Source organism: Chiloscyllium plagiosum, chromosome 7 (genome assembly GCF_004010195.1).
Source record: "Chiloscyllium plagiosum isolate BGI_BamShark_2017 chromosome 7, ASM401019v2, whole genome shotgun sequence".
NCBI classification, from domain to species: domain Eukaryota; kingdom Metazoa; phylum Chordata; class Chondrichthyes; order Orectolobiformes; family Hemiscylliidae; genus Chiloscyllium; species Chiloscyllium plagiosum.
The window spans coordinates 22,850,806-22,873,945 of NC_057716.1; the positions used below are offsets into that span (position 1 = coordinate 22,850,806).

The 23,140-nt window shown below is 39.7% G+C and overlaps 1 protein-coding gene across 8 annotated transcripts in view; it reads right to left on the minus strand.

The window, feature by feature from the left end:
- The window catches only part of agap1 (ArfGAP with GTPase domain, ankyrin repeat and PH domain 1), a 765,714-nt gene that overhangs the window by 170,188 nt on the left and 572,386 nt on the right, over positions 1-23,140 (minus strand). For 6 of the 8 annotated variants that reach the window (XM_043693251.1, XM_043693249.1, XM_043693248.1 and 3 more), the window contains one exon: positions 2,035-2,196. The exons of the other annotated variants lie outside the window; for them this stretch is intronic. In XM_043693251.1, coding sequence (XP_043549186.1) covers positions 2,035-2,196 — 162 coding nt within the window. The remainder of the gene's footprint in view (positions 1-2,034; positions 2,197-23,140) is intronic. 8 annotated transcript variants of the gene reach the window in all.

Sequence of the window (23,140 nt, forward strand, 5' to 3'; positions counted from 1 at the left end):
GGGAGTGATTGAGGGTGTGTTGACTGGGGAAGAAGGAGTGTGTGAGTGAATGGAGAGGTTGAAAGCACAGGGGGGTTTGAGTGGGGACTCAGCAGATAGGGTAATAGGGAGTGCAGTCGAAAGGGATGGGTGTGCTACTGAGTTGGTGTAGGGTATTGGGCAGTAGGGTGTAGACAAAGGGAGTGGAGATGCAGTTTGGAAGTTTGTGGTGGGTGCTGTTGGAATGGCCTCCACTGTTAGCCCTTGACCTGGGACAATATAGAGGTGCCAAGGTATTTTTGGAGGGGCCTGGGTAATACAGATCTATCCATCACAAGGTTAAATTCCCAGGGAGGCTATCATGTACGTACAGTCAGGACATCACAAAAGGTCTCAGCGTGCGACAACTATGAATGCTCCAATCTTCACTGCTATTGCCATCGGAAGATCTGGCCCAGTATTTCAATTTGCATGAATAAAAACACACCCAAATGAAACAGAAATAAAAATGCATTGATTGTAAAAATAACATAGTAAGCAGTTACTTTCTGAGAAGATGCAGTAATTAAATTATAATTAAAAATACATTGCTGTGAAAACACCAATGATAAAAACTGACAGTGACAGCTGGTACATATAATGATGGATGTTTTTCTTTTCCACATCAATAAATCTCAATTCTCTAAATAAATGGAAAACTGCAAACCACATTTCACCCAGGTAACTGCGGATATGTAATTGTCCAGCTTGTAAAGCATGCTGTAATGGAATATGTAACTTCATCAAGTTGTTAATGCTATTAGGCCAATATGATTACTCTGTTAATGTTCATTAGACTCACGGATACACAGTTTAGGCAAGATGCTAGAAGAGCTTAGGCAAGATGCTCGAAGAGTTGGGGGTTAAGGGCATGAAGGACAGTTATATACGCATTTGAAACGGTTCAAGGAGGAGGCAAAAGCAAACAATGGTCTTTGCTCTCTCGGATCTGGTTCGCTTTCAGCTGAGATTTATTCCTTCTCTCCCTCTTAAATACATAAAGAACTCATGGGAAAGATGTTAGGATAATTTTAACTGAGCAGGTCAAATTATTATTATTTTAATTCACAAAGCCTGGGATGACTGGTGTGAGAAATGACACGATGGTACTGCACAGAAGACATGTCTAATGTTAAAGAAGGGAAGGCAGTGAAGGTGGGGGAGGTAGGGAGACAGTTTTCATCATCTCAGGACTTTGCAATGCATAGAGCCAATAACTGTAGTATTTAATAAATAATGTAGTCAATTTTCACCACATTAAGACACGTGATAATGACAAAATAGTCTGTTTCTGTGTTGACTGAGGGTTAAATATTGGTTTGGAAACCAAGGGAACTCCCTTGTTCTCCTTGAATAGCACCATTGGACTTTTTATGTCCAAGTGAGAGAGCAGATAGAATCTCTGCTTCATGCCTTATCTAAAAGGCAGCATCTCTGACAGTGCAGCACTTCCTCAGTGTGGGCACGTCAGCCTGAATTTTGTACTCAAGTTAGTGGAGAGAGTTTTGAAACCATAGCCTTGGGGCAAAGGTGAGTTTGCTAACTGCTGAGCCACAGAGGACACGATGAATCTAAAGTTTGAAGAATAAATTTTAAAATTAAATTTCTTGTCAAGAGAGGACAGATTTACAACAACAATGACAATTTGCTTCTTATATTTTGCAATAAACTATTCTTTAATTGGCAAAGCTGATCACAAACTGAGGATTTTATTATCTCAATCAAGTTCCAGAGTGTTTGATGTGTGAGCTTTATTGAATAAATCATATCCACAGAAATAAACAAGGTCATGAATGTGTTTCCTCCTCTGCACTTGTGGCAGCATACTAAATGGATATGATAACAAGGTGAAGGCATATTATGAGACAGTACGCCATTTCTCAAACACTCGGCCATTGTGAGGAAGATTAGGACTTATTTAGTTTCTGAACGGTTTCTCTCTCCTATACATGCTGACAGACCTGTTAACTTTCTCCAGCATTTCCTGTGTCTTCTAAACCATATTGTGTGACTTACCACTACTGATGCCAGAGTTGGCGATGACCGTGGCTTCACTCCACTGGTCAGCACTGGACACGGAGTATGAGCGTTGGTGCATGCCCTCAGGACGGCTGTTGAAGGAGACCAGGCTGATGCCACTTGCCATCTGTGTAGCTGAGCCTGTAGGAGTCACATTACCTGAGGTTGGAAAGAAAATGAGCTAAGTGCCTTAATGGAAGAATTGCCTTGTATATTGTGCACCTTGTTCTCTCAGATGCTGTTGTACTGATACACTTCTGAAACGATGCATAATGCTCAATGGGGGAGTAGATGGAATAGTAGAGATAGGCTGAGCCTTTATCCTCTGTCAAGTTCAGGCTTATCTATAACTCTACTGCCATATCGTAACCAACAACGAATCCACTCCAACCAACAACAACCAACACTTCATTCATCACTGCTTTGGATTAATACCTATACTGGCTCCTGGTTCCCCAACAATTTTACAATGTTAATATTCTCAAATGAGGTGCTGGAGAAACTCAATAGGTCTGGCAGCATCTGTTGAGACAGAAATGGAGTTAATGTTTTGAGTCCAATGTAACTCTTTGGAACTGAAGAGAGTTAGAGAATTATTTTTATGCTTCTAATAAAGAGCAAATAGAACAGGTGGCAAAAATCTCCAGAGGAAAAGGCAAATGCAGTGCAAATGATAGTAGAGTTTTTGATGCAGAATAGGGGTTAATGACAGGTTATTAGCAGATAACAGGTCAGAAATAAAAACAGAAATTACTAGAACAGCTCAGCAGGTCTGACAGTGTCCATAATGAGAAATCACTGTTAATGTTTCAGGTCTGGTGACCCATCCTCACAACGATAATAGGTCAGCTCTGCTGAGAGCAGACTCATGCAAGCCCAACAAGATGGGGTCAGGACTTAAAATGAAGGACAGTAGTATTCTTGCATTCAAGCTGTTGAATTCAGTGTCGAGTCCTGAAGGCTATAAAATGCTCAAGTGGAAAACAAGATACTGTGCCTCCAGCTGGTACCGGTTTTGTTGGAGCACAGCAGCAGGCTTCGTATAGAAATGTTACCTTCCAGTCATTGGCTATTTTAATATACCATCTTGCACTAAAAAAACCTCAACATCAAGCTGCTGTTTCCGATACTGTCATTAATCTCACCTCTGGAGATCTCTCTCCATAGCTTCTCACTTATAGGCCCCAAGCCCATACTGTCCACTTCTTCACCTCCTTCCCAAAATTCACTAACTAGATTGCCGAGAGCCTCATTGTTTCAGGCTGTTCCTGTCCAACCTGAACTTACTCCTTCCCATCTTGATGGGTATTTTTTTCCTCACCTCGTTCAATCTTTTCCCACTTAAATTTGGGATCCTTCTGATGTTTTATGTTGGTTCTATATTTTCAGTTTCCTGCTTCTAGCTCTCTCTTCACCAGGAACCGTGCAATTCCTCTACACATTCATACTCCATCAGGATGATCTAAAGGCTCTCTGCTTTTTCCTCAAAAGCAGGCGTGAAAAATCCCCATCCACTATCACTCTCCACAGCAGGGCCGAACTCATTCCCATGTTGAACAATTCTTGCTTTTTCATGTCACTTTCTCCAAGTAAAAGCTATGTATCTCCCTTTGCATGGATCTCAGTTATGCCTGATATCTTTGGTGCAGCTTTCTGCTCTTGTCTGGAATTCAGCTCTGCTTTCAATTTTCACCCATCTTCACATGTATTTTGTCCACTTCTGACTCTTCCCTTTACTTCCATGACTTCAGTTTCCATTTCTAGATATAAGTTGCCCACCAATATTAATAAATATTGGGCCGAAGGGCCTGTTTCCACATTGTAAGTAATCTAATCTAATCTAATCTAATCAATATCCATTACAAACCTACTGACTCCCAGTTATCTCCTTTACACCTTCTCACAACATCTTCTTGTATGGACTCCATTCCACTCTCCCAGTTTCTCGGTCTTCATTATATTGATTCCGACAGAATCATCTTGCACAGTTTCCTCAACCCTCAGCAACTCTGTTTGACAGGTCCACAGCTGTGCCTGACCTATCTCTTGCATTTCTACCCTCACTCTTTTGCCTTCCCTCTCAGAACAATGATAGAGTATCCCTTGCCCTTACTTTCAACACCCACAGCCTCTGAATTCAAAGGGCCACCATTTCTGTGATCTCTAGCAATATATCATATCTGCCAATTCCCTCTGTCAACAGCCTAGTCCACTCTGGATCACTGTAACACCTCTTCAACCCCCTCATCTATGCACTTCCCACACAATAATGGAAGTGAAACAGTTGTCCTTTTCCTTCCTTATTGTCAAAGGCTCCAAATACACCTTCCAAGTGAAACAGTGATCTGTTTGTAAGTCTTTCAAATTTAGTCTACTGAATTAGCTGCTCACAATGTGGTGTGTTCTACACTGAGTGAATGCTTTGTGGAAAACCTCTGTTCTGTCTGTAAGAATTATCCCAACTATATAACTGTTTCCTTTCAAATACACCACCTTGCAGTAATATTCTCAAACTTGGTTTCAAATCATTCTATGCTCTTCCTTTCCACTGTCCTTGCCCTTTGCCATTGTAGTAACATCCTCTAGCACTTCCTTCAATTTGGCCTCTTGCACATTTGATTTTAATTGCCCTACAATTGGTTGACCTGGCTTTCACCGGTGAAGATTCTAAGCTCTTTTTTCTCTTTAAGATACTTCTTAGAACCTACCTCTTTGACCAAACACTGTTCTAATGTTTTACTCTATGGCTTGCAGTTTTTCCAACAAAGTACTTTGGAACAGTCCACTCTATGCAAATACAAGCACTGTGATGAAGAAAAACCATTACAGACAGTATAAATTTATTAATTTTACAGGGCAAGAGACAGTTTGGGGAATATTAACTGATATTTAATAATATTGGCAAAAGATTTCTCAAGCTTATCCAAACATCTGTTGGGTTGCCTGTAATACTCTTCTTGCACGGATAAAAATATTAAGCTGAGGACCTTTAGGAGAGGAAAATGAAATGAAAAGGATAAGAGGGAGATAGGAGATATACAAACAAAGACACAGAAACTTAGAGACGGAAAGAGACAGATGTCAAAGTGCCAAGTATTTGATCTAATAATTTGTAATGCCAATAGAAGAGGTAGCCAAATATAGAGTGCCTCCTGTTGATAACATAGATGCAATCACAACCAGATTTGGTCTCCCTGGGGGAAAACAAATGCTGTAGAACAACATAGTCGCTGATAGTCCTGTGATCCACAGGGAGATGGAGAGAATATACAGCAGACAGACATGGAAGTGGCCGGAGTATGCAACAACTCTGACTGGTTGAGTGAACCTCGTGGTTTGTACAGCCTGTTGCCATTAAATTCTTTGACATTGAACATCACATTTACTCAGGCTTCTCAAATGTGTTTGAAATGTCATATTCCAAGACCTTTGGCCTTGAGCTGAAACATTCCCAGAACAGCACAGAATTATCTGTCTCTGCATCTAAATTGGTTTGTGGTTTGGTGGAATGGGAGGCCCACAGTGACCTAAATCAATTCAGTTTGATCCAAATCAAGCACAGCCAGCTGGAAATCTTACTCCACTTCAAAATTCCAAAGGAAGCTTCCATTATTGCCATCTTGCTATAACTTAACAATTCTTCAAAACAGTTCAGGGATGCAGCTCACCACCAACTTCTCAAAGGCAATTAGGGATGGGCAATAAGTGCTGGCTGAGCCAGTGATGGTGATGTCCTAAGAACAAACAAAACATCTGTCCCCTACCTTCTGTCCTGGGCTCCAATTATCAGAAATCTTTATCTTCTCTTTACCAACCCTCTTGTCAGCAGTGTGCCACTGTACATTCCAAAATCTCTTATAATTTTGAATACGCCTGCTAAATTTTTCCTCAAATTTCTCAGCTTTTCCATTCTCTTCAGACAGAAGTCCTTCCAGAGAAGAATATGTAGCTCTAATATTGGAACATTTTATTTCCTTGTGGAGAGACTTCATTGCAAATCGGGATGCAGACAGGAAACCAAATCAGATTTATGGATTATTTACCACACACTGATTAAGAACACTGCAACAAATCCACTCACGCAGTTCACTGGTTTCCTCAACGTGATTAATTAGATCTCAGCTTTAAATGTGAACATTTAACAGTGGCCATTTTATCCAATTCGCTCTAAACTTCTCAGCAGACTTGGAAGTGAATTCATGTTTTTGTGTGTGTAGAACAGGTGAAAAAAACATTGAAGTGCATTGAGAGAAAGCAGGGTTATAGAAAGAACCTAAAGAAAGAATTAGTGAATTAAATTACAATTTATTGATATTAATTACCTTTACAAAACTGAAAGAAGCTGCCAGCTTTGTTACAAGTATGATGCTTTTATAGCTTTTCTACAAAGTATGCTACTGATCAAATCACAGGTTGATGTGCACATTTCCCTCATTCTCTTCTCTATTTTTTTGCTGATTGCAGTTCCCAGCACAAATTGCTCTGCTCATACTGTCCATGTGCCTATTTGCTTTTGCAGGAACTGTTTTAATGAACCACATGCATTGTGCACAATCCATATCCTGTTTTTACTTGATGCCAGAAACATAAAATTCACTAGTTTCTGGATGAGAATCGGAAACCAATGTGGAGTCTCTATCAGCAGTAGTGATACTGATTTCACTGTCATCATTGTGATTTTCACTAAGATCAGCTGACTAAAGCTTGAACCATTACTCCGAACGTGCTAATTGGCCTACAACAGCTTGTCTAGCCCTACCAGCCCCTGAGTTATCGTTCTCCTCCTTTAAGACATTCTGTAAAACCTAATTTATTGATGTAAAATTTTGGTAACCTAATGCCTAAATATATGGCTTGATATAAATTTACATCTGATTTATATTCCTGCCAGGCACCTTGGAATATCTTATTACAATGAGGATGCTACAGAAATGCAAATGTCTTGTGTATAAGAAACCCAGGCTGAATTCTAAGAAGAATTCTAACATTCAGTTTCTGTGTATAGTTATGTAGAGATTTCATTCAGTGCATTAATCTCCTCCTGCAATTCCAAGCTGGCTGACTGCACCTTCATTTTTCTTGCTCTTTGTTTCTCCAGCAGCTGAGCAAAGGACTAGAAAGGGTTAAATGACAGCAGGCGGCTAATGATGTGCCGACCCATTCGCATCAACTACGATTGGTACCTACACAGGGGAGCACTCTGCTGTTTGCAAATGGATTTTAATTTGCAGTAGACCAGGAGTACGCCTGCACAGCGACTAAACATCACCCCCTCTGCACCCCAAACAAACAAATAATCCTGGGGTGGTGGTGGTGGGGTTGATCACAAAACCTATAGCAGGAGGGACTCAGGCTCACAAATATATCATTTATATGCACTACTGCACACAACAGATCAGTATCTTACTCTCGTGGTTTTGATCAATTGTGTGCTGGATGAGAGTCAGATTCTAGCTATTCAAGAAACCTGTTCCTGAACTATTTTTAGACTTGATTGCCAATGCCAATGCTGAGTCTGTGGTCAGAACAACTAGGTATAATCAAACGCCACAATCTCATTGATCAAAATTATACAGTTGACTTCTGATCACTGGGTTAATAGTTGGACTGGTGCAACACTGGCTTATACTTGGTTCAATCCATGACCCATTAAAAAGGGAGTGCTACAGTTAAGATTCAACGCATCTGGATTAGGATTCCAATGAGCCCTGAACAAAATTGCACATGTTGCTTTCATCTGAGAGCACCCAGCAGTGCTCAGCGCTCCTTGACTCACTTACTAAGCTCAAATAAGAAGCCCAGACATTTCATCCAAGGAGGTAGCTGAAGTCCATAGAAATCACACATCAGCATGAATAGTACATTCTGGAGTGGAGGGACAAAGAAGAGATGGATGTGGAAAAGGATAAGACATACTTTAACATTAATGGAAAAAAAATGCTGTGTTGGCAATTTGCTGGCTTTACGATGCTAGTAGATACTGCTGTGAAAATGTTAACAGAACATAGAGGGAGAAGCTCTTATAATAATGAAGGGGTTCGATAGGGTACACATAAAGAGGATGACATAACTTAAATAGAAATCACAGGAAAAACTCATCAGGTTTGGCAGAGAAACTGAGTTAACCTTTTGAGTTCAATATGGCTCTTCTTTGGATAAAATATTAACATTATTTCTTTCTTCACAGATGCTGTCAGACCTGCTGACTTTCTCAAGTGTTTCTTATTTTTGTTACATTTCCCAGCATTCACAGTGTTTTGCTTTTATTTTATACTCGTAGAAGTTACCATAGCTAGGAAAGCGGAATAGAAAGTAGTTGTGGTTCTGTTCGCCGAACTGGGAATTTGTGTTGCAGACGTTTCGTCCCCTGTCTAGGTGACATCCTCAGTGCTTGGGAGCCTCCTGTGAAGCGCTTCTGTGATGTTTCCTCCAGCATTTATAGTGATTTGTATCTGCCGCTTCCAGTTGTCAACCAGAAGCGGCAGATACGAATCACTATAAATGCCGGAGGTAACATCACAGAAGCACTTCACAGGAGGCTCCCAAGCACTGAGGATGTCACCTAGACAGGGGACGAAACGTCTGAAACACAAATTCCCAGCTCAGCGAACAGAACCACAACAACGAGCACCCGAGCTACAAATCTTTTCACAAACTTTGAATAGAAAGTAGATTCAAAGATGAGATTTATAAATATAACAGGGTTTTTGGGGAAAAAAACCTTTACCTAGAGGGTTGCTAAAATGTGGAACATATCAAGTAATTGATTAAATTATTGTCTAGATAGAATTAAATTGAACCTGCACAAACATGATGGAGAAATACAGGGTAAGATGAAGTTTGAAGAGGCTTATGAGAGATTGAAACACGAACACCGACCTACTGGACTGAATAGTCCATCTCTGTGTCTTAAGTACTATATTATAACATGTAGAATTCTTACATTTTCTAGTTAGTGGCACAAGTTATAAAGAAAAGGAGGTTTGTACTAGACCTAGTTGGAGTATTCTGGGGAACATCATTAAGGGAAGTTGAGTAAAATACAGCAGATAGTCCCATAATTGCTTTCTGGGACAAGACATAACTGGAGCAAAAAATAAATCTGACAGTGGGGTTCTATTGACCATATTGGAAAAATATAGTAACCTGTAGGAGATCCTGACGAAAATGAGCAGTAGTGAAAAGGTAATCGAGATGGAGGTAGATTTTTTCCAGCAGATCACTGAGATGATTTAATAGCAATGAAGAAGCAAATGGCCTTCATAACGAGAATATTTAAATATAGGAGCAGGGGTGTCTTGCTGCAATTGACAGGGCCTTGGTGAGATCATAACTGGAATACTGTGTGCAATTTTAGTCTTCTTTTTAAGGATGGATGCGCTGGCAATGGAGGAAATGCAACAAAAGTCTACCACTCAGAGTCCTAACTAATCCAGTCTCTCTTCATATGTCAGTCCCACCTTCCCAGGAATCACTAGCGTTTTGAAGAATGAAAGGGATTCCAGAAAGTTATAACTTCTAACAGAACTAGATAGAGGAAATATATGGAAGGATGTTCCTGATGAGCTGGGATCCAGAACCAGTGGTCACAGTTTAAGGATATGGGGTCGACCATTTAGGACTGAGATGAGATTTCTTCACATAGAGAGCTATGAGCCGATGGAATTCTCTGCCACAGAAAGCAGTTGAGGCCAAAACATTGATGACTTCATAGCGTTATAGTTAGTTATAGTTCATAGGGCTAAAGGAATCAAAGAATATGGGGGGAAAGTGGGAACAGGGTACTGAGTTGGATGATTGGCCATGACCATATTGAATGGTGGCACAAGCTTGAAGGGCACAATGGCCTCTACTTGTTCCTATTTTCCAAATTCCTATGATAATTAGAGTCCAGAAATTTTAAATTATCACAAAAAGAATTGGTGGAGAAAAGATATGCCTTTGGAATGAGGTGGGAGTTTTTATGGAGAACGCCTCTGGGGTGAAGTGCGAGAGAAGTCCCTCAATTCTTTTGGAAGGGAATTAGGTAGTTATTTGAAGATAAATTTTGGAATAGTTGAAGTTGAGCAGGAAAGGGGATTCAAATAGGTCATTCATGGAGAAAACACTGGCAGAGATTTGAGGGGTTCAGTTGCCTGTTTCTATGCTATGGCTTTTTTTATAAATCCTGTATATTGGAAGCAATTCAGAGATAGTTTACTGCATTGTTTCCTGGAGTGGGGAAATGATGAATAGATTGGGCCAGCATGAATGCATTTAGATGAATGGGAGGTGATCTCAATGAAATGTGTATGATTCTGTGGGGACTTGACTAGTTGGAAACAGAGATGTTCACATTAAGGGAGAGACTGGACCTATGGTACACAGTTTAAAAATAAGGAGCATATTCTCTGGCAAGTGGGCATACTCAATGCTAAACAGTATGTCCGTCTTTTGAGCAGAATTAGTTCAATAAGAGTCAGCTCATGTTGCTCTTGACCTCTCTTCAGTTAACAGAGTACTCCAGAATTCAGAGCTTCAACAGCAGTGCAACAAACAACTTATTTGTTCAGAATGTTGAGTAAAAACTTTAATCTTAACTTCAGTTCCTGGAGTGCAAATGCTTCCTCCATGTCTGTGATTTTTAAAACAACTTTGATTTATGTGGCTATTTTTGGGGCCTTAGCTGTCCCAAAAATCTTTGCAGGCAATTCACTACTTTCAGAAGTGCAGTCATTGTAATGGGGATAAACATGGCAGCCAATTTGCGCACAGCAAGTTCCCACAAACACCAGTGTGAAAATGGCCAGATTATTGGTTTGAGTGTTGGTTGTTTAGGGATAAAATACTGGCCAAGGAGAATTTCCCTATGCTTCTGTGAAACTGTTCCCTGGGAACTTTTATACTTACCTGAGTGGCTCTCAGTTTAACATCACATCTGAAACACAGCACCTCTGAGAGCAGGAAACTTTCTGGGCTATCTATTTATAATATGGGCAACAGTCATATGAAGAAGTTGTTTTCTACATTATTCCATCAACATGACCAAATCGAATTTGTGAAGCATAAGACTAATCAATGAGAATACTGGTGATAACAGGGTTGTGTTAAGCAGCAGCATAAGGTATAGTGACCTGCAAGGATGTAGGAGTTTCAAGATTTTAAAGTATAGTGGAAGTGTTCGGCACCATCGGAAGGAAGAGCTATTCTGGCCCACTCCATTATACCAGCATGGTCCATCTTCCTTACCTATGTTTGTGACTTGGTAGAATCAGAGTTGATTGGGCAATTAATAGATTTGGATCATAGTTTGGCCAATTGACTCTCCTCCATTGGGATTAGGTTAAGACTTCATTGCCCAAAGCTAACAGCCATAAGTGTGAAGGAAAATATTTTAATTAATCTAGAAAAATTGTTCTGATGTGACACCTCACCCTTTCTCTTACAGTAGCTGGTTCTATGGGAGGAAAGGCCACATATTCCACTGAACTGAACAGCATTAGAAGTTTTCGCAATTGCAATGTGTGGTACTGTGACATGTCAGTATGATGCCGATATAAGTTGGAGCTGAAGGCTTGTATCTCTGTATGCTGTCAAAGCAATGTTACTGTTTCTTCACATGTTACAATATATTATAGTGTTGTCAGCTATGATGAAGCTCCTCTACTGCACATATAAGCATTAAATTCCCAGACCGTCACAAACTCCATATCTAATAAAATAGTAGTACTTTGCTATAAAAAGATACTAATAATTTGCTTGGACATATAGATTAGATTAGATTAGATTACTTACAGTGTGGAAACAGGCCCTTCGGCCCAACAAGTCCACACCGACCCGCCAAAGCGTAACCCACCCATACCCCTACATTTACCCCTTTACCTAACACTACGGGCAATTTAGCATGGCCAATTCACCTGACTTGCACATCTTTGGACTGTGGGAGGAAACCGGAGCCCCCGGAGGAAACCCACGCAGACATGGGGAGAACGTGCAAACTCCACACAGTCAGTCGCCTGAGTCGGGAAATGAACCCGGGTCTCTGGCGCTGCGAGGCAGCAGTGCTAACCACTGTGCCACCGTGCCGCCCACATGACCTAGCATAACATGTAGGGTAGAATTTTTAAAAATGATGTAACTGTTGGTCAACTCCCCAGTGCCTACTAGGCAGCTTCATGTTCAAGTTTATTTTCAATAAGCCAACACCACCAGGATAACGGAGGAAATGGCACTAAGGGGAGAAGGGGGGGAACGACAGAAGGAAAAAAACACAAAGATAGAGAAACAGTGGCAAAGCAATGAGAATATGGAGCAGTTAGCAATAGAAGTACTTAAAACTTTGTTGTATTTCCTGTGTTTTTCTGAGGGTAGGTACTAATAGAAACAACTGTTTTCTAGTTGTTGTTGCTCTGCTGACATTCCCCACATTTCTGTGTATGTAGGGCGAACAGGAACAAAGTAGTGGAAAACAGTTGTAATAAGAGAAAAGGCATAGCTGTGATATGAAGGCACTGTCAGGATTAAAAGGACATTAACTTACTCAATGCCACCTCTCTAGCTACTCAAATAGAAGAGACACTATTTGTGAATAACGTTTCTAGCCATCAGCCAGTATCTCCATAAAACTGGCTTCCGAGCCAGAACTGAACAATGGCTTGCCTGGAAGTCACATCATATTCATCTTGTTATCAGGTATGACCCTCAGACTGCCATGATCACCTCCGCACTCTTTCTAGCCTACGTTTCAGTCAGTTGTTGGGTGCCGGCTTCATCTGCCAGCAGCTGGTTTATGGTGCTTATCAGTCCGTTATAATGAAATGGCCATTAACTCACTCTAAAAGGTCAGAGTGCAATGCGTACATGACTGACACCACACTCAAACATCAGTAAAGAAACGCAAGACCCTTCACTCCCCTGAGACAATTTGTTATGACATTTGTGCCTGTTTTATTCACAATAATGAAAAGCAACTCTAACTTCCTGATAAGCGGAAGCCAAAATACTTGTAGCCAGTTTTTGCAGTAAATTATCTTGAGGTGGAATATAAACGCTTTTCACAAGTATATAAATCTGTATTTGTATTCAAATAAAATTACTTTAGGACAGTGAAAGTCTCAATTATACATTAATAATATACATATTTCTACCTTCAGCAGCGACTACGCTAGTAAAAACAACACCCATTATTTCTCATCAGAGAATTGCCTGTTCCAGTTACAAGGCTATTACACTCATTTTATTTCTTGTAAAACCTTTTTTCTCCCTGGTCAAGCAGTGTGAAAGCACAGAGCAAGATCAGGACAGCATAACTGAAGATCTATGCCACATGCCAGTGAGACAAAGTCAGCAGCTAGGGTACTTAACCTCAAAATGAACATGCACAGCCAGAATAAAAAACATGACATATCTATACAGTTTTGCTTACATGTAATTAGTCACCATCAATAACCCACTTCTAACCAGCCTTCCCTTCCCAACACAATGCTCATATTCAAAGTCATCCACCAATCATTGCATGGAGAGATAAGCAATGATTTGTTTTTGTCACTGAAGTCATACAGAATGTAGTAGTGATAGTCGTTCAGAGTTTGCTTGGTTAATGTGTGTGACTTATTGGTGTGTACGTTACAGTATATTGTGGTGGGAGACAATATGAGCGGCAAATTGTCACAACTATTGGCCAATTTATACTTCTCTGAAAGGTGGCTTTGTGAAATTAGCAGCTTGTCTTCAGAGTTGCTTGAGTTTCCAGAAATTCCTGCAAAAGCAAATTCGGGTCACACCAGAAAGTTAGGGCCAATACTCCCTTTAAGCTGCATGGCTGTGCAATTGGTATGCCGACACAGACCATAGTACTGGCTTCTGGTTCTGTAAATTGCTGTGGTGCATAGATCTCAGAAATCCATGCAGAAAATAAAACTAGAGGGAACACAGGTTAGGGTCAGTATTTAATGGTGTAAGGACCCTTTAACAATGAAATTTAAGGTCCTAAAATAGCATTCAAATTTTCTGGTGCTGAAATTGTGGGGTTTCCTTACTTCAGAAACTAAATTGTTGAAGTTAGTCTAATTGATACTCTTTATACTGATTATTCAATTTTTTAAACTTTCCTTTCTGCCCTTTTTTGTCTCTCACCGAGTCCAATGTTTCCCTTTCTGTGCTTAACTTGAATCTAATTCAGTGGATTTCTTTCCCAATCCTTGAATCTTATTGATTAAGGAGAGTGTGTGTCGGTTCTGCCATTTACTAAGATCCCATATGCCACATTACGCACTCTGTGCCATTAGCAGCTCACATTTCTAATGAATTACAGCTCAAAAAAAATCTAACCAGCGAAGATACCCTGCTCCAGCAAAATCTGCACAGAGTGCATTAGAGGAAGTCCTTGGAATATTCTATAATATAAAAATCACAAGGGTTCACTTTGGATGATGAAGTTTAATCACTCTAATGACCACTATACTTTATCACCTAATTTATGAAAAGGGAACCACATTATATACTAAGTGTAGAGTTAAAAATTAGCTGCTAAGCCACACGCACGTACACCTGCTCCTATCTTGTAATATAGAGTGCCACTGTGGCTTAGCAGTTAGCATTGCTGACTCACAGTGCCAGGGATCTGGTTTGATTCAGTATGGAGTTTGCACATTCTCCCCGTGCCTGCGTGGGTTTCCTTTGGGTGCTCTGGCTTCCTCCCACAGTTCAAAGATATGCAGGTTACATGGATTGGCCATGCCAAATTCCCCATAGTATCCAAGGATGTGAAAGTTAGGTGGATTAGCAATGCAAGTGCAAGGTTACAAGGTAGGGAGTGGGTCTGGTTGGGATGCTCTTCTGAGGGTCGGCGTGGACTCAATGGGCCAAATAGTCTGCTTTCACATTGTAGAGATTCTAAGACTGTTCTATGACTAGCCCAAGGATCCCCTTTCCTTTGGGGTTGAATGCACATCTCAAACTCTATAGGCAACACTGGATTACTTAGAAATCGGAGATAACCAATAACAAATAAAAAACATGATCCTAAACACAGAAAAGTGAAACTTAAATGAGGAAAGGCGCTACATAATTAGGTATAGGAGGTACAGATCTATCATTATCAACTGAAGCTCTAGTTAATAATCATTTGCTGTTTCTATGCAGTATACTAAGAATGAGCTGCACTAACAATAATGGAAAAAAAGAGAGGAAAACATAATTCTAGTCAGACAATATACACTGAGGGGAAAGGTCAACTGATGGGCAAGGAGGCAGATTTGTTCTTGAGAAGACTGACTGCTTCATGATTAATAAACAAACCAATAAAATGTAGTACAGTTAACATCCTTAAAAAAAAACACCTGTATTTAATATGTCAGTGAAGAGGGTGAGGTATCATCAGCAACATCACAGTGAGAGCATAATAAATATTTTGTGTTACAATCATGTTACAACAGTTTTTGCCTTTTCCTACATATTGGACATATAACTTAGCGAGTTCCACAGACGCACCATCTTTGTACAAACTTCCAATTAAAAGTTTTCAATAAGTAACCAATTTCAATTCTCTTCTGTCATATACGAGCAGGCCAATCCAATTAAACCTCTACTGGATAGGTGACCTTCCAATGAACTTGTTAAAAATGTTTCCCTGCTTCTAACCAAATAATTCTTGCCAAGTATTATTGGTGGGATTCTGGCAGTAACGGTAAGTGAGCAAGATTATGAACCAGTGAGAACGTCTGAAATAAATGGGGTGGCACAGTGGTTAGCACTGCTGCCTCACGGTGCCAGGGTCCTAGGTTCGATTCCAGCCTTGGGCGACTGTCTATGTGGAGTTTGCACACTCTCCCCGTGTCTGCATGGGTTTCCTCAGGGTGCTCCAGTTTCCTCCCACAGTCCAAAGATGTGCAGGTCAGGTGAATTGGCCATGTTAAATTGCTCATAGTATTAGACGCATTAGTCAGAGGGAGATGGATCTGGGTGGGTTGTTCTTCGGAGGGTTAGTGTGGACTAGTTGGGCCAAAGGGCCTGTTTCCACACTGTAGGGAATCTAATCTAATCTAAATCATCCACTAAATACATGGCATACGTAATACTGAAGGATATCTCAGAAAGCTTCAAACTTTTAAGCATCAGTAGGACAGAAGCATCAAATTATGACAAAGGTTCAGTGGTTCGCAAGGAATATATGTCAGATCTGTGTAATAGAATTGTTCAAACCAGCACACATTAGCTCGTGATCACAGGAATCTGATGTAGCTTAGTAGGTATCACTCTTGCCTTTGAGTCAGAAAGTTATAGCTTTGGGTCCAATTTTGGAGTCGTGAACACATAATGTATATGATACTCTCATGTAGATCGGAGGGAGTGCTGCATTGTCTGGGGTTCCTTCTTTCAGAAAGGACCTTGAACTGAGGCCCCATCTGCCCTCTCAGATCATAGAATCGAAGAGTCATACAGCACAGAAACAGACCCTTTGGTCCAACCAGTCCATGCAGAACATAATCCCAAACTAAACTAGTCCCACCTGCTTACTTCTGGCCCATATCCCTCCAAACCTTTCCTATTCATGTATCCATCCAAATATCTTTTAAACGTTGCAACTGTACCCGCATCCAACATTTCCTAGGAAGTTCATTCCACATGCGAACCACCCTTTGTGTAAAAAAATGTATGTATGTCCTTTTTAAAATCTCTCTCCTCGCAACTTCAAGATATGCCCCCTAATCTTCAAATTCCCCACCTCAGAGAAAAGATCAACTCTATCTATATCTCTCATTATTTTATAAATTTCTATCGGGTCACCTCTCAACCTCCTATGCTCCAGTGAAAGAAGTCCTAGCTTGTCCAGTCTTTCTTTATAACTCAAACCTTCCATACCCAGCAACATCCTGGTAAATCTCTTCAGATTGATAATATCCTTTCTGTAACTGAGCGACTAGAACGGGACACAGTATTTCAGAAGAGGCCTCACCATTGTCCTGCACAACCTCAACATGACTTCCCAACTCCTTTACTCTAAGGACTGAGCAATGAAGGCAAGTGTGCCAAATACATTTTTAACCACCCTGTGTATATGTGACACAAACTTTAAAGAATTATGTACCTGCACTCCTACATCTCTCTCTGTTTTACAACACTACCAATGCCCTGCCAGTAACTGTATAAGCCCTAGTCTTGTTTGTTGTACCAAAATGCAATATCTTGCATTTATCCAGATTGAACTCCACCTGCCATTTTTCAGCCTATTGACCCATTTGATCAAGATCCCTTTGTAATCTTAAATAATTCTCTTCACAGTCTACAATGCCACCAATTTTGGTGTCAATTGCAAATTTACTAACCATGCCTTCTATATTCTCATCCCATCATTTGTATAAATTACAAACACCGCTGGTCACAGGCTTCCAGTCCAAAAAGCAACCCTCCACCATTACATTCTGTCTCCTGCCTTTAAGCCAATTATGCATCCAATTGGCAAGCTCACCCTGAATCCCATGTGACCTAACTTTACTAATTAATCTACCATGTGGAACCTTGCCAAAGGCTTTACTAAAATCCAAATAAACGTCTACTGCTCTGCTATCAACCACCTATTTGGTAACTTGCTCAAAAAATTCAATGAAGCTTGTGAGACACAACTTTCCTCACACTAAATTATACTGACTATTCTTAATCAATTTTTGCCTCTCTAAATGTCCATAAATCCTATCTTTTATACTCACCTTCAACAAGTCACCCTCAAGTGGTCAAACTCACAGGTCGATAGTTCCCTGGTTTCTCCTTACAACCTTTCTTAAACAAAGGTACAACATTAGCCACCCTCCAGTCATCAGGCACCTCACCCGTAGTTATAGATGATACAAATATTTCTGCAAGGGGTCTCGTAATTTCCTCCCTTACTTCCCACAACGTTCTGGGATACGTTAAATCAGGTACTGGAGATTTATCCACTTTTATATTCTCTAAGACCTCCTGTACATCCTCTTCTGTAATATGAACTGTTTTAAAACATCAAAGTTTATTTCTCTACATTCTCTAGAGTTCATTCTTTCCCCACAATAAAAACTGATGAGAAATATTCATTTACTATCTCTTCCATCATTTGGGGTTCAACAAAAAGACGACCCTCCTTGATCTTTCAGAGGCTCTACCCTCTCTCTAGTTACCTTCTTGCTCTTACTGTATTTGTAGAGTCTCTTTGGATTATCCTTAACCTTATCTGCCAACGCTGTCTTATATTCTCTTTTTGCTTTCATGATTTCACTCTTAAGAATGCCTCTACACTCTTTATATTGATTAAGAGATTCAATTGAACCAAGCTGTCTATATCCAAAATAAACTTTTCTTTTATTCTTGACTAGAACCTCAATATGTTTGTTCATCCATTGTTCCTTAATCATACCAGCCTTACCCTTCACTCTAACAGGAACAAATACCTCCAATCTCATCATCACAGTCTTGAAAGCTTCCCACTTGTCAGGTGTCCTTTTACCTGCAAACAGTCTACTCCAATCAACTGTTGAAAGTTCATGTCTCGTACCATTAAAATTTGCCTTACTCCAATTAAAAACTTTAACTTTTATGGAAGGCTTATCCTTTTCCACAACCATTTTGAAATGAATAGAATTATGATCGCTAGACCCAAAGTGTTCCCCTACTATTATTTCAGTTACCTATTACTGCATTACAGTCCAAAAAAAAGTCTACTTTTGCTCCTTCTCTAATAGGAGCAACCAGATGTTGATAAAGAAAGTTTTCTTGAACACATTTGACAAATTCTTCACCATACAAGACTTTAACACTATGGTAGTCCCAGTCAATGTTTGGAAAATTAAAATCCCCATTATTACAACCTTGTTATACTTACATATGTCAGAGATTTCCCTACCTATGTTTATCAATTTCTCTCTTACTATGGGGGGGAGGGCTATAGTTAATCCCATCAATATGATCTTTCCCCTCTTTTTTATAATTTCTACCCATATATTTTCACTGGATAATTTTGCAGAAATATCTTCCTTAGTTACAGCAGTAATGTATTCCTTAATCAAAAATGCCACCCCCTCCTCCTTTCTTGCCTCCTTTTCTATGCTTCCTATAGCATCTATAACCTGGAACATTGAGCAGCCACTCTTGTCCATCCCTCAGCCAAGTTTCTGTAATAGATATGACAACTTAATTCCATGTTCTTAAACATGCCCTGAGTTCATCAGCCTTACCTGTAAGACTCCTTGCATGAACTAACTACAATTTAGTGGGCGGCATGGTAGCTCAGTGGTTAGCACTGCTGCCTCACAGCGCCAGGGGCCCAGGTTTGATTCCCACCTCGGGTGACTGTCTGTATGGAGTGTGCATATTCTCCCCACGTCTGCATGGGTTTCCTCCGGGTGCTCAGATTTCCTCCCACAGTCCAAAGATGTGCAGGTCAGGTGAATTGGCCATGCTAAATTGACCATAGTGTTAAGTGCATTCGTCAGGGGTAAATATAGGGTAGGGGAATGGGTCTAGGTTGGTTACTGTTCGGAGGGTTGGTGTGGACTCATTGGGCCAAAGGGCCTATTTCCATACTGTAGGCAATCTAATTCCCCTTCATCAGTTCTAAAAACTGAATACATATTTGGTAGAGGAATAACCACTGGAGACTTTTGAACTACCTTTATACCTTTCCTGACAGTCACCCATCTATCTGACTGATCCTGCTGGGTAATAACTTTTCTAAATCTACTAGCCATCTCACTCTGTACCTTATATATGGCCTTAGTAACTTTAAGCGTAAAAAAGGATGTTTCAATAACACCTTATATGTTAAATAAGCCTTTCATTATTAAAACACATGTTAAAATGGAAAAAAATTAATAAATAAGATCAACCACTTAGCTGATTAACTGAATAAAAATAATTCCCCTTCAATAAATTTCTTGAAGAAAAAAAAATGTTCTCCAGAGCTGACCGCATATAGGACTCTCCAGAATGAAAACACAACTCCTTATTTAAAAGGAAACTGATTTCTTCAACAACAAAAAACACTGTAATATTAAAAGTTTTTGAATTAAGAATAAAAACAAACCTGAGCCATTCTCTGTAGATCCTTAAAAAATGTTTGTTTGTTTAAAAACGCAGTCCACTTGAAAACAAATTGCAATTTCTTTTGTTTGGTTTTTTCAGTTTTTTTTGTTTGAATGTTAATAAAACAAAATGGGAAAAAAAACTTATACGAAAAACTATAATGACTATAATAACTGTTTAAAAAAAATCTTAGTAAATCTTTAATTAAAGCTGCAATATCCATGCTGCTCCTGCATATCCATCCAGTCATAAGTCCTACTGATGTAAAAGATTCCATGGAACTAGCTTGGATAAAAAAGCAAGGGAGTTTATCCTGTGTGCTTTCCGATATCAATCCCTCAACCAACATCTGAAGTAAAATGGAGTGTTCATGATGACATTCATGTTTGTGGGAGTTTTCTGTGTGTAAATTGACTGCCTTACAACAGTATTTCACTGCTGCAAAGCACTTTGGGATTCCTGAGACTGTAAAATCACTACACAGAGATATCTCACAAACTGCACTGAAGATGAACAATTCGTCAATCAATCAGTCTTTGGTGGTGATATTGAGGGAAGATAATCAATCACAACACCAGGAGGACTCTAATCTTCATGAAGTCATGCTTTGGCATGTATTCCATCATCCTGCGCGTTAGTTAACTAATGCTAAGGAACCTCAGGACAGTAAGGTGAAAGAAGCATAAAATTCAAAGTACAAGTGGACTGCACACAATTAATTAACTCAACAGACTTGTTTAAATAGAAGGAAGGGTTTTTATTTTACCCACATTTTTTTGGAATGCTTGATGCCACCACTGGATGCCAAACATGTAAGAAATCCAGATTCTGCCTCCAATATCTTGACAGACCACAGAGATGTCATGGAATCACAAGTGTTACTAACATTGCTTTTACATAATCATCCATGCCACTTTCCAAAATGTAGTTTCGAGTAGAATTCCTAATGTGTGCCAAAGAATGAACTTCATAAACCCTAAAATAACAGCAAACATCAGAGCTGGGAAGGGAAGACCAGAGTAGCAAAGGCTATTTTCATCTTTACAGCTTGCTGAAGTAATCAAACTAAATTTAATCCACACACTCAAAAGCTGACTAGGGGCTAGGTGCCTGTTATTGGAATAAAAATGTTCTTGTCAAGCTATCCAGACATGACTACATCACTAGCAAAACCAAGGGTCAGAAGAATTTATGAAAATTCATTTTAAAACTAGATACATTTTTCCTCTAAATGCTGCAGTTCTGATTTCTGACATCATGAACTGCAACAGAAGTAGCACAACAATAAAGGGATAGGGTCTCTTTAAGGACTGCCAATGAACTGCTCTCCTACACAGCCAATTACTTTCTCATGTCTGTCAGTCAAAGAAAAAATGACTGAACCCATTAGATCAAACCTTTGCCACTGCTCATAATGCACCTCTTAGGCCTCATTAATCTGAGTCAGCGGCACACAGCCAGCGGTGCTCAACAAGGCAATGAGAGCCTCCCCCACACCCCACGTGAGTCCTCTCATCTCCGAAAACAGTGCTAATCAAGCTATCCTTATTACCCGACTCACTGTCATGTGAACAGCATTCACTCCTAACTGCTCTCATTACGGGCCCATCTTCAGAGACGTCTGACTGGAAAGAAAGTCTGATCGCATTAATATTCATGACAATAATTAGTATTCTAGGTCACTGAATATTCATGCTATTATTTTGGTTTTATGGGTTGGACAAAGTCCTTACTGTCAGCGTAGAGGGGACATGCATTCTCGGGCTTTTATAGATCAAAATTCTGTCACGTTCACATTCTGTGCAGCATGAAAACCTTGTTACGTGACACTGGCAGCTTGCTGACCGAAAGTTTACATCTTTGAAGTTTACAACTGTGATAAATGAATTTATCGGATGAAACAAAAAAATTAACAAGGCAATTATAATTCCTGTTAAGCTGCATAGAACTGGCATATGTGGTTTGCACTCTTTACTTGCAGAAACGCTATCTATATAAAAGATTTGCAGGTTTACTGATCTCACACAAATAAATATAAATAAGTTAATGATGTCCTGGAGGGTTTTGAAAGAAATTTACGAGAGGTTTCACATTAATGTCAGCAAGATGATTAATAGTCAAAACACGTCAGCAAATGCCTTCTTTATGCCTCAATTCAAGAGTTGCTAAAAAAAAACAATTTGATCAACTGATTTTAAGGGGTTTGAGAAATAAATTAGTCCACCTCAGGTACCAAAGAGTAAAGAATTGATACATTACATCAAGAAAGGAATATATTAAAAATTGGAAGCGGGTATTTTAGAATCACAGAAGTGTGCACTTCCCTCTAATTAGTGTAACTAACTATATATCACATGTCACAGTGCATTATTCTACTGAGCTATTTTACGCTATATAAATCCAGTTTTCTCTATTCCTCTCCTGAAGATGCTGACTCACACTGAGTTAGCTATCTGATTCACAGGCACTGGTTCCAAGTTTCTCTGTCTCCTTGGGTGCCACAATCTTGTGTATGTGAACCCAGCAAATGCCAGTATACTACCCTTCCCTCAATTGAGGTGGTTGGTCTATTAAACAAAAACACATATTCTTGAAACAGTATCAAAGTTTATCAAGACATTATTTTTCTATAACCCTTGGATTTATACAAGCAGTTCTGCTAGCTGATGTACTTTTTGGACTCAAACATAGCGTTACACATTTTTGACTCAAAAGTCTGCCTTTTCTACTATGTTCTGGACAGTTCTTTATGATAAAAAGGAAATTTGACTTCTGAGGAAGAGTCATGTTGGACTTGGAATGTTAACTCTGTTTCTGTTTCCACAGATACTGACAGACCTGCTGAATTTCTCCAGTACTTTGTGTTTGTGTCCAATTTGACTTCTGATGCCTTCTAACAAAATTGACCTGGCATATTTAAACTACTACTGTACCAATTCTATCGACAGGATAAAGTGAGCACTTAGCCAAGGCTTCTTAAGGAGCAGCTTGTGGCTTAGCGGTGACCTTATAGAGGTTTATAAAATCATGAGGGGCATGGATAGGATAACTAGACAAAGTTTTTCACTGGGGC